This window comes from Sphaerodactylus townsendi, linkage group LG11 (assembly GCF_021028975.2).
Source record: "Sphaerodactylus townsendi isolate TG3544 linkage group LG11, MPM_Stown_v2.3, whole genome shotgun sequence".
In the NCBI taxonomy this organism is placed as follows: Eukaryota; Metazoa; Chordata; class Lepidosauria; order Squamata; family Sphaerodactylidae; genus Sphaerodactylus; species Sphaerodactylus townsendi.
In genome coordinates this window covers 57,144,826-57,157,801 of record NC_059435.1, presented here as the reverse complement: position 1 = coordinate 57,157,801, position 12,976 = coordinate 57,144,826, and the positions used below count along the sequence as shown (strand labels likewise).

Below are 12,976 nucleotides of genomic sequence, written 5' to 3'. Positions count from 1 at the left end.
GGCTTACAAACACCTTTTCCTTCCTGTCCCCAAACAGTCACCTTGTGAGGTAGGTGGGGCTGAGAGAGTTCTGAGAGAACTGTGACTAACCCAAGGTCATCCAGCAGGAATTTATGAGTGCAGAAACAAATCTGATTCACCAGATAAGAGTCCACCACTTATGTGGAGGAGTGGGGAATCAAACTCAGTTCTCCAGATTAGAATCCACCACCCTTTGCATGCAGAAGGTCCCCAGTACAATCTCCAGTGTCCAGTTAAAAGGTTGTAGAAGAAGAAAAAGAGCTTGGATTTATACCCTGGTTTTCTGAATCAGAAGGAGTCTCAAAAGCAGGTTACAAACTCCTTCCTTTCCTCCCCCCCACAATATCACCGTGTGAGGTAGGTGAGGCTGAGAGAGCTCTGAAGAATTGTGACTAGCCCAGGGTCACCCAGCAGGAATGTAGAAGTGCGGGAACACATCTGGTTCACTAGATAAGCCTCTGCCACTCAGGCGGAGGAGTGTGGAATCAACCTCGGTTCTCCAGATTAGAATCCACCTGCTCTTAACCGCTACACCACACTGGTGTGGTGATGTGATATCCTAGAGAGTCACTGCCAGAAGACAATACTGACCAAATGGCCTGACTTAGTATAAGGCAGTTTCACACGTTCACCAAATAGTTGTACCAGTGAGAGTTTCAAGTATATGGGCCCCATGCCACCAATGTTTTGAACTGGTGGCAGAATAATACAGAAAATAAAGATAAAACTTGGAACGTGTGCCTCCTCTGACCAAGTCTCACCAAAACAAAAACTGAAAAGTTGTTCACCATCAGCTGTAGCTTCCTGATAAATATCAAGGCAGGCGGCATTCTAAACACCTACGGCAGAATAGCCTGAAAACTGAACCCAAGAACCTGCCTTACATTGGGGCCAGACCAAGGTCAGCAGAATCCACTCCAAAAGCAGGGTCTCAAGACAGAGATCTTTTCTAGAGTCTCCTACCTGATCCTTGTATTAAACTGGCAATGCCACGGATTGAATCTAAGATCTTCTGCATGCAATAAAGATACCATCAAGCCACCGCCTCTCCATGTTGCAAGGGCAAAAACTACCAGTTGCCAAATCATAAATCTATACGATATCATAGCAGGCCTAATGATGGTTTCATGGAACATCATAAAGTCACTGCAAAGCAATTGTGTTCAGTTCAGCAAATGAGGCACCTCAGAGTCCCTTCTTGTACAACAGCAGCTTTTCTGTCATGGTAAGTTGACAAAAGGAGGTCGATATTCATTTGTTCAGAGAAACCATCAAATCAAGAGAGGTTAAAAAGAAAGATGGATTGGGCCATGTGCACTGTTCATGAGCTAGCATGCTCAAGGCAAAAGGATGCTGAAGGCCAGCTGTTCTCGCCCCATTATAATCTTAGCCCATTTCCCCTCATCTTTGAAGCAGCTATCCCTGAGTGGACAGTTAAAGACTCGGAGTTCATACCTGTTTGATTCACATGTAATGACAAACCAAAACTTGGCCATTGGTGCCTCTGGCTGATTATATACAGGTGTTCTGCCCGGCAGCAAGGGTATGTTTCCTTCCGGGCAGAGATTTCTCTGCAGACGCACTCACACTTACAGTGCCAAAGGTCCCTGAAATCCCGCAGTTCCTGACAACAAGTAAATCCCAAAGTTTTCCCTTGCTTCAAGGGTTTCCAATCCTTCTGGTCTTCTCCCATAACTCTTTGCGGGTATTTCCGATCGATAGCCAGCTTTCCCCACAAAAGCAAAATTTAATGATAAGGAGCCTGCACAATATTGATATGTGAACTATCAATATGAAATGTAAAGTCCCACCCCAAGGCAGACAGAAGGCTAAATCAGAACTCTTCTTTCAGAGTCTCCTACATGGCGCCTCTATGTAAAACTACGACATGCAAATATATGGTGCTCCTATTGCAATCTATAAAAGTATTGCTCACCACAAGGAGAAGTACATGATTCTGCTGGTATGTCAGGGATTGCACCTAGTTGATTGAGATGCATTCCTAACTCAACGTAGTTGTTACAAAATATATTGCTTGTGATTGCATCTGGTTGATTGAGATGCATTCCTACCTCAATGTAATCACTACAAGATATATGTAACCAGCCTGCTATATGTTACCACTGGTGTAATGAGACATCATTTTTGGATATCTTCTTTATGGCTTCACACTCTACGCAGATAACTAGGCTTACCCCTGACACTTTTACTCCCATGGGAAATGGGATGTTTCTGTTGGTCTGTGGAAGCAGGAGGTCAGGTGGGTTTATCTCTATCTGTCGACGACCTTGGGGCACCTCGGCTCCGGAGTAACTCTTTCTCACATTCTTTGGGAAAATGGGATGGGGGATTATTTCTGAATAAAGGGGATAGCAAAAGCCAGGTTCACCAGAACTGGCTTTGTTAAGCTGGGTGCTTCATTGCCTTCCAAGAAATGCTACTGATCAACAATACAGAGAGTCTGTTTATTGATTCAAAGTTGAAGACCTAACGTGGCACATGAAGCGCAGCTCTGAAACTGTACAATCTCCATGTTTCATTAGGGATTTCAGACATGTATGGAGCTCCATAAACTTCTTGAAAGCATAGGGGCTTCTTTATTGACTTCAGTGCAAGTAGCAGCTCCGTGAATTTATCTCCATTCCTTCAAGAACAGCACAGCCCATTTGTATGAAAGCCACTGGTATGGCTGACAGCTCCTGGCTGGGAAATACCCAGAGATTTTGGGGGTGGAGCCTCAGTAAGGTGGGGTTTAGAAAGAGGAGGGACATCGACAGGGTATAATGTCACAGAATGTCATAGAAAGCATTGAAAGAAGCCATTTGCTCCAAGAGACCTGATCTCGGTCACCTGGAGATCAGTTGTTATCCCAGAAGATCAACAGCTGTCACCTCAAAGTTGGCAACCCTAGTATGTACAAATACACCCATGGCTATCCAAATCAGAACCATGTTCACAATTTAGATAGATTTTTTTGAAACACAAAACTGGTCAGCCCAACCATGTAACAATGTGATTGACTTTCCATACCTGATCTCTCAGTCGTTCCTGGTGGCCCATTATTGCAGTGGCATGATGGGGGTATTTTTGCTTGAGATGTTCAAGGAAAGCCTCCCTCTTTTTGTCCATATCGGAGGTCTGCATGCCCAGGATTTCTTTGGAACTCCGAGGACCACCTACGGTGTGTCTCCGAGGAATGTTGCGTCCCGGTTTTGAAGTCTGGCTGTTTCCAGCAGCGATGAGTTCCTTGGGCCAGAGACACTCTGCATCATCTAACGAGGCAGCATGCAGACTGCTTTTCCTCTGGTCTGTGAATCGAAACATGTAAGACATTGTAAAAGAAGAAAAGCATCTCTTGTTCGCAAAAGAATAACTTTTAAGCCTAGCGGTAGTACCGAAAAAACAGTCCTACCTCATTTATATGGAAAGATGTATGCAGTTGAGTTTTAATAAAATATGTACTAAAATGGTAGTTTGGATAAGCTATAAAATATAGTATGTAACACTGCATGGAAAATGGATCATTAAGAGAAGCATGTCCTCCATGCTATCTTGAAGGGGAAGAAAGGATGAATGAATGGCGAACACCTTTACTCCTTAAGCAATAAAATCTACAGTAGGTTTTTTTAATGTTCTTCATAATGCGCTGGCACATTTTAATGGGGCCGTAACAATGCCTCCTTCAAGATCCCAACTGATAAAATTCCTTTCAAAAACTGGAATTGAAATCTTTAATCTTTTTCCAGTGTGTTTTCAGCATGTTCTGAAATGTCTGTGAAAGAGCTAGAAAAGCACTTTTTTCCCCTCAACTCCTCCCCCGCCCCCCCCCACCTCCCACTCCCCGCTTTTTCAGCCCATAGCCTTGGTTTTAAATTTCATGGATCTTGCTTGATTTTATGCCTCTCCGAGACAGCAGACTGGAAAATATAGTGTCACTTTTTCAATAAACCATTCTTTTGAGAAATGAAATAAAAGCAAGCCTATGAGATGCGGGGGGGGGGGGGGGGATAACGGGGAAAAAGTCAGATAACTTTTACAACTTTAAAATCCACTTTTGAGGCCTGCCTATTATAAATAGCTTTGAGAAGAGAACATAGGCTAGATGTCAGTGCTAACTTATCTTCAGATAGCTGAGTAACACAAACCCCCCAGGGCCCCAAAAAGAAAAATGCAGGTTGAAAGTTGGTTACCTAATATCTACGGAAAAAAACACCTGGTTTGCAAAGAGCAAAAAAGAAGAAAGTAATCATTGGAAATGTTCCCAAATATGCAGACTTCACCCTCGTTCTTAAAATAAATGACTTGAGAATCCTCCTTTCTAAAATTAGTTATTTGGGAAGCCAACTCTATGCACGATTAATCAAAAATATCACCACTACCTGAGTACAACGGAATGTAATTCTGCACATAGGGTATCGACATGGATGACAGCATCTAGGGCCCCTTCAAGGTATTTTTTTTTCATTCAGAGCAAGACAAACATATTGGTCCCTTTCAAACTTCTCATATAATCCATCTGAGCAGTCGGTTGCTAGCGGATTTTTGTGTCATTTAAGACACAACCATAATGGATTTTTTTGAACCTTTTCAGACAGTTGCTTGTATCCTGTTGGTATCCCAGGGCTCAGCTATTTTTTTTAAAATGAAAACTGCTTTCTCTCATCCTTAATTTTTCCTTGCACCTCTGAATTGCTGAAGTATGTTGTTCAAGTTGTCTGGACGGCTTCCACAACAGCCGCTTTTTTCTTGCCTTTTTTAGCGGTGCATTCTTTTTCAGGTTTTTTAAAAAATATTCTAAGATTACTGCTATAGCACCATAGCAATCCAGTGCATCTGAATACTGGAGATATAGCACTCAACTGTTATATTACCAGCATTTGGATACACTGGATTGCTACAGCACTACAGCAGTAATCTTAAAACGTGAAAAAGCTTTAAAAGAAAGTGCTGCTAAAAAAGGTGGCGGGGGTGTGGGGGTGTGTGTGGTGGCACTGTTTGAAATGGTCATAGCACTTCAGAGCACTGTTCAGAGTCTGTTCCTAGAGATGAGCTGTACAAAACACCCATCCCTGTATTACTTTACTTGGAATCAGGCCAGCAACAGATACCATCTGATTGGGAACGCTAATCTGAAAAGGGCTGTTGTCTCCTCCCAGGCTGCTGCCACCCAGGTCTGAGTCTCCAAGATTAGGTCAGATCCAGATGGTGGCACTGTTGCTCTCAAATATGACAATCACTGTCTTTGGGTCATCAGGAGGAGGAGGCTAAGCTGCCCTGGAGGATCTGTCCTCTGTCTTGTCCTATCTAAGTTGTCACTTGGGGGAGATACCCAGAGAACTGGCTGGTGTTTATTTTTATACATCTGCTATTGTCCCCAGTGGGAACCAAAAGCAACTTATGATGCTGTCCTTCCTTCTTCAGTTCTATCCTCACAACCTGTGAAGCAGGTGAGTCTGAGAGAATGGAACTGGTCCAGGATCACCCAGTGAGCAGCTATGACCGTGTGGGGTGTTCAGACATGGGTCTTTCAGACCCAACACTTTGACCACTATGCCATGCTTAAATGCTAGTACAACTGATGTGATTCAAGCAACCTGAACAGATATGTGTTCTTAACTTGGGGAGAGGGATTTGGAGTTTGTTATTTTATTTTTTGTTATAACTGAAAACATTTTAACTGTTAGTGTAAGCCACCTTGAACCATGAGGAAAGGTGGGATATCACTGTTTGTTCACAGGGAAGTTCCATCTTATTCAATGAGATTTACCTCCAAACAGTGGCGTAGCGCCCAGGGGACAGGGGGGGTCTTTAACTGGGTGCGCGCTGGTGTGGGGGCATGGCAGGGGTGCAGGGCACACACGTGCCCCGGGCACAGTTCCCCCTTGCTATAGCTCTGCCTCCAAATAATGGTTAGATTCAAGTCCAGGAGCACCTTAGAGACCAACATGAAACTACCTCAATAAGTGAGCTTAGGATCAAACAGCCATGCAGTACACTGCCCTGCTGCCAGCTCTTGGTTGGGAAATACCTGGAGACTTTGGGGGTGGAGTCTGAATAGGGTGGGATTTGGGGAACGAAGCAACTTCAATGGGGTATACTGCCATAGAGTTCACCTTCCAAATCAGGCATTTTATCCAGGTGAACTGACCTCTAGGCCTGGAGCTCAGTTGTAATCCCAGGAGACCTCCACCTACCACCTGGGGACTGGCAACCCTAGTGGGAACAGAATCCATACCTAAAGAGCTGCAACCTCAAGTTTCAATGCTGTAGGAGGTTTCTGCAAAATGATTTGTCTGTGTGTGATGCTATTACAGAAATCATTCTTGGCTTTCATACCGCTGCCGGCAGCCCTCTGTGAAACATTTCCCTTTGCTTTCTCCATATTTGGCAATTAGCAGTCTCCTTGACTTTTTTGGTCGACGTTTACTTTAATGGACACATCTGTAGGGTCGAACAGTTGTAACGCACAGCCAAGAAAGGGTCCCTTTCCCTCGCAGGCAATCTGGCACAGACAGCAGAAAAGTCCCTGTCCAGACTGCACAACGTGTGCTGCTATTGTAGCCACCACTGTACATCTTACGCTGCCCCATCTGAGGTGATGGTACAGCATACAGTGTGACTCTAACTCCCCAAATTAACAGAGCATGCCTTTGTTATATCTCTTTAGTGATCAGGAAACAGAAAGGCTGTGGCTCAATGGTATAGCATTTGCTTGGCATGCCAAAGGTCTCAGGTTCCAGTCCCTGATAACCCCAATAGGATCAGTTGGTAGGTGAAAGTCTTCAGCCTGAGACATTCAATCATTGCTGCCAGTTAGAGTAGATAACACTGACCTTTATGGATCAATGGTCTGATTCAGTATAAGGGAGCTTTATATGCTCATAGAAACACAGAGCTGGAAGGGAGCTCAAAGGTAATCTAGTCCAACTCCCAGCACAATGCAGGAAATTCACAACTATACCCCCTCCCCCACCATTCCCAAAGTAACCCCTGTTCTATGCTCAGAGGAAGGTAAAAAAAAAAAAAAACCCTCCAGGATCCCTGGCCAATCTGGAGGAAAATTCCTTTCTGACACCAAAGTCGTAATCAGCATTACCCTGGGCATGTAAGAAAGGGCCATGAGAGCTCATGACCCATTATGCAAGGAATGCTTACCCAGGGGCTCTTCAGTTTCTCCGTTTACAAATGAGGAGGCACTCCTTGCTGCACAGCTTGTCTGTGGAAATCTCTCCAGGTCTGCTTTTCCTGGTTCTCCATCCATCAACTCACTCTTAAAGGCACAGATCTCATCACACCCAGTAGTCTCAAGATTGTTGGCATTGTTAAAGCCCTTGAAACCACAGTTATATCAATATTGCTGTTCTTACTGTTATATCAATATTGTGACCCCTTTCCAAAAGTAACCCCCCCCCTTCAAAATGAAAGAAGCAAAGCAATTCTCTGGACCACATGCTGCTGAAGAAGGGGACCAGTTCCTAGAGCTGATATTCTCTCCCCTCCCCTCTCCTCCACACACAAACACACACACTTTCTGCCACTGCTGCTGTCGCAGGAGGAGAGAGAGGCTTGTTATTCCAATATTTCATGTTTTATATCTTTCACCATTTGAATAGATCTAATATGGTACAGATGCTTGAAGCTGAAATAAAGTTTTTAAAAGCCCTGTAGTGTATGGAGGGTGGGATTCACACCAACCATGGAAAGGGGGGAGGGTAAGTGCACAAGAACATTGGGTGTATGGCAGGACCAAGGACTCTTTGTTATTCTTATATCAATAAATTAATATATCAATATGAGAATTTAGAGGTCAGGGTGTTTTGTGGCTGAGCTACTTTTCTTTGATTTCCACTTGTTGGCTACTGAAAGATGCCGTCAGGATGAGTAGGAAGCAGGAAGGAGTTGGCAACATGGAAGAGGGGCAAGGGGAAAGGTATGGATGGCAGTGCAAAGGAGTGGGAAGGGTGAAGCTAGGTAGGCTGGTGTTGGGCGGAGGAAAGATGTCCAGGGCAAAGCTGTGTTCACTGCTCTAGCAACAAAGCCAATTAAAGTTGTGCTAGAAGTGGTGTTACTTGCCGCGGATAAATGAAAAGTGAAAGCGGGCCTCAAGGAAATACATCCGTATAAGAAATCTTGCCTCAGCATACATGTACCCCCGCAGTGCTGCAGACACCTTGTGCATAATCAGCCCATGTGTGTCTTAACCTAATCAGGATTCCTTCTTTAGGCCTAGATGGCACAATAACTGAGCCAACAAGACAGGACTAATAACAGCAGTGGGTTCGGAGGTGGAAAATGCTAGTGCAAGTCCTTCCTTGATTACATTCATGGAACAGGAGCTCAAATGATGTCTACTAGCTGTGGCAGCACCACATTCAGAAATAGCATTTCTCTAAGGACAAGATCCTGGGAAGAAGCTGGAAGGACAGCCATCACCTTTATGCCTGCTTTTAAGTGTTGAGAAGCTTCTGGCTGCCCATTGGTTGGATCAGCATGAGTTAGAATGTTACACTAGGATCTGGAAGACCTAGGTTCGAATCCCTACTCTGTCATGGCAGCTTGTTGGGCAATTTTAGTCCAATCATTCTCTCTCAGCATAACCTACATTACAGGCTTGTTATTGTAAGGATAAGATGGAGGAAAGGATCATGATATTGAAAGCTGCTTTGGGTCCTCATTGGAGAGAAAAGCAGATAGATGGAGAGACACATAAAGATTACATGAATCTTTGTCTGCTGCATCAGGGCAAGCAAAGAAGGTCTTTAATTTTCTGTCATTGACATCTGCCAACACATCAAGAGACCCGCATCTCTAAAATTAACACACTTAAATAGACTGTTATCCATAATTTCTGCAACATTCTTCAGTTTACTGAGTGCTTTGCAAGTCCCCGCCTGTTTACCACTACCATTTGTCCTCTGCATGATTCATTATCCATTTAGACACAAGATGTACTTAAAGAGGAACAAGGAATTTGGGATCTGGTAAAGACTTTAAAAGCCACTCAGCATTCCTGAGGACTTCATATTAAATCCTTGTATCATTAGGGGATAGAAGCCCCACCGTCGCCACACATGCTGAGGGGCCGTAGGAGAATGAAATATTTTTCCACATGTAACTTAATTACAAAACCATCCAATCTCAATAATTTTGAAATAATCCTCTCTGAAAAGTCAAGGGAAATTTTTTTTACAAGGCATATAGATCACTGTTAAGATAAAGGGATACGCAAAAAACAAACAAAAAACCCGCTATGTAATACTCCTAGAAACAACCGAACTTTACAATGGCTACAGAACAGTGACTGAGCAAAGGAAAAAGTCTTAAGTCCTGACGTATTAATAAGGTCCATCTTAAATGGAAGCCATTTTCCCTCTTCATTGATTGTGCTTACGCTTCATCTGGCCTGTTGGGTAGCTGACAGTCCATCCGTTCAAGAATCGGGCTATGTTCTCATCTCTGCTTTTAAGGATCACAAAGCAAACAACATGTTATGTCAACAAACTGCTTGCAGGCACTTCCTTGAAGCCCCGATTATCTCATGTGTCACAAGCAGAACTGAATGTTTCCCAGCAACTGCCAACTCTGCCATTTTTGTCCACACAACTCAGCAAAGCAAATGGTGTGACACCTCCACGCAGATGGCATTTCTGTGCAAGGGAAAAGTGTCAGAGGTTCACATGTAACGGCTCAACTAAGAGCACAACCCTGTGGTGGCTGAAGGCGGAGTGGCAAAGATGATGCCGTGACAGCTCCAATGGGCTTTCTAGAAGTGCAGGGAGGGAGGAACAAGCAAAAACCCTCCCCGCCACTGGACAGCCCTCCATGGGACCCAATGACCTCACGCCACCCAAAAGGGTGGCATAAGACCAGAGCCGGGGCAGTGGCACAAACCCAAGGTGGAAGCCAAGTAACATCAGCCCCCCCCCCCGGAACACCCCAGCCCGCTTCCCAACACCAATGTCCGTTCTAGACACCAGTGCAACTCCACAATGCACTGGACTTCTGAGCTGACCGGCCATGGAGCTCAGGTGCACCCAGCCACTGGCGCATTTGCTTCCTGCGCCAACGGGGATGCCCTTTACTTTATCAACTCTATAACGAAAGCAACAGCACTCAGTTTGCCAGATCTGAGTAAAGCTATTAATGACAGGACATTTTGAAGGACTGATTTACAGGTCAGAAGCAACTTGACAGTTTACATTTACATTAGTCAGAAGCAACTTGACAGCACTTAACATGTGTGCACTTTGTGTGCAAAAAGGTGTTTCCCAGCACTCTAATTCGATTTAGTTGCTGGATTTTGAGTTTTATCTCTGGTTCTTTTTTCCTCATCTTTTTTTGAATGAAAAAAAAAATAAGAAAACATAACAATTGAAACAACCCTTTAATACAGGCCAGTATTATTGCTGTCTCCCCACTGCAGATGGGATCTGGGGCCCAAAAAGCCTTGGTGAAGGCATCCTCGTGAGTCTGTGATGGGATCTAAACCAGTGACCTGGTAAAGGATTGCTCTGGCAGCATTCACATGCAGATTTTCTCCCTGCATGGAAAGGAGGAAGTTCCCACATTGAAAGAGAATATCCACCTGACTTCCTGTTGATTTCCAAGAATGGCATGTTCCTGGGGCTTCCCTTTTTAATTTAATGGAAAAGACCCAACTTATTTTGAACACCTAATTTGTTGGAAAGCACCTAATGTAGTGGTGGCGAACCTATGGCACTCCAAATGTTCATGGACTACAATTCCCATCAGAATGGCCAATTGGGCATGCTGGCAGGGGCTGATGGGAATTGTAGTCCATGAACATCTGGTTCACTACCAAACACAGGTTCACCACCAAACATAGGTTCACCACCAAACTTGTTTGAATCTGTCACCAAGGAGGAATCTGTGGAACAACTGTCCGTGTATCTCCATCGCCAGTGCAGGAAGGGCTGCAAAATTGTGCTCTGCAGGAAGGGCAGGCAAATGGGGGTCTATTGTGGTACTTGAAGAGAACAGCTCCCAGAGACTCCAAGGGACACCTCCCAATCCCTTAGGCTCAGACAAGGGAGGAAGATTTCATGAGGTCTTTGGGCATCCTGAGAATTGATGGGGGAGTGGAGTCACGGAATCCCATCCGGCCCAGAAGCTCCAAGCTGAGGAATAGATGGCTGAGGCTGCTCTATTCCTGAATGGACACCCAGGGAGAAAGAGACAGAGAGAGACAGAAAGCAAGAGAGAAGGAATCTAAGCAGCAACCCCAGAGGAGGGGATAGGAGGACCATGGTGACTCAAAACCACTGCCACCTCAACCTGAGGCTTAAAAGTGGTGGAGGGAAGGATCTGGCCCCAATGCTTCACCCATCCAGGAAGAATGGGATTTTGCAGGCACAGTGGTGCCAGCATGGGGGGTGGGGGGAGTTCAGCAGCAGCAGGAGTTTGGTGGTGGCAGGCTGGGTGCAGCGCCCAGGGCAAGCCCCAGGCACCAAGTCCCAATACACCGCTGTGGTCAGAGGTTCAGCAAGGGCTTGACTCGGGTCAAATGTGGCTTCAGGGGTTTGCTGACTATATTTGACCACTGAAAAAGAAACAAGCAATTGCACTCCAGCTGGTGGAGAATTTGAGTCCACAAATCTTAGGGGAGGGGTTTAATACCATACAAAAACACCACCCTTTTACATATTGTTAAAATAGCTTTCTGTCACAAGGCCTGGGTGCAGCTTTGGACATGAATACTGTATTCTGATATAGGAGGCAAGATTAATTTGCAGATCCCTCTTGGAATGTGCCATTAAGTTCCAAAGCTTCTTTCACTTGAGGATATGATTGAGCAGCCTTCCACGTAAGTTGACAAAAATTAACAGCTTCCCTGTTTACATGTACAAGGTCACACTGATATCATGGTGGAAAGTGCTGTCAAGTTGCAGGTGATTTTGTGTGACCTTAAGAACATAAGAACATAAGAAAGAGCCTGCTGGATCAGACCAAAGTCCATCTAGTCCAGCACTCTGCTACTCACAGCGGCCCAGCAGGTGCCTTTGGGAGCTCACATGCAGGGTGTGAAAGCAAGGGCCTTCTGCTGCTGCTGCTGCTCCCAAGCACCTGGTCTGCTAAGGCATTTGCAATCTCGGATCAAGGAGGATCAAGATTGGTAGCCATAGATCGACTTCTCGATCCTCCTTGTAGGGCTTTCAAGGCAAGATGCAAACAGTTGGTTTGCCATTGGCTGCCTCTGCATAACAACTCCTGGACTTCAACTGCTGGGCTCCCTTACAAGTACTAACCAGCGACAATCCTGCTTAGCTTCTGAAATGAAATGAGATCAGGCTAGCCTGGACCATCCATGTCACGGCAACCAACTGCATCAGTGGGGAAAAGACCATCTTTGTTCCCATTTACAGAAAACTTGTCTTCCTAGTCTCCTGGAGACGATCCCTGCTGAGGTTGCCACAGGCCAGCAGCTCCTTACAACCCTGTGATCTCAGAATGTTCCTATATATTTATCACGGCTGTAGATACTGTCTGCCATTATACTGAGGTTCCACTGGATCCAGCTTAGCTCTTTCCCAGGCGCAAGAATTTTTGGATTGAAATTGTGCTACTCCTGCATGAAAGGAAGTAAAAGCTTGAAGCTATTAAAAAAAATTAATTTGGCAGGATGATAGCTCCTTTTTTTTTAAGGTCGGATGCCCTTTCCACCCACACATGAAACTGGCAGTAGCTTTCTTAGAAAACTTTAATGAGAATTTCAAGTTGACGTTCCCACCAGGCGAGCCAGCATGACATAATAGCTAAGAGCGCAGACTCTAATCAGGAGAACCGGGTTTGTTTCCCCACTTCTTCACATGAAGCTTGCTGAGTGACCTTGGATTAGTCACAGTTTTCTCAGAACTCTCTCAGCCCCACCCACCTCACAAGATGTCTGTTGCGGAGACTTTAAGCCGCTTTGAGACTCTTCAAAGGTAAAGAAAAG

General features: G+C 44.9%; 1 protein-coding gene across 9 annotated transcripts in view; it reads right to left on the bottom strand.

Annotated features, from left to right (window-relative positions):
• KIAA1217 (KIAA1217 ortholog) overlaps nucleotides 1-12,976 on the bottom strand; it is a 443,164-nt gene that overhangs the window by 223,242 nt on the left and 206,946 nt on the right. For all 9 annotated transcript variants that reach the window (XM_048510261.1, XM_048510271.1, XM_048510272.1 and 6 more), the window contains one exon: nucleotides 3,052-3,329. In XM_048510261.1, the coding sequence (XP_048366218.1) occupies nucleotides 3,052-3,329 (278 nt within the window). Of the gene's footprint in view, nucleotides 1-3,051; nucleotides 3,330-12,976 lie in introns of those variants that run through there.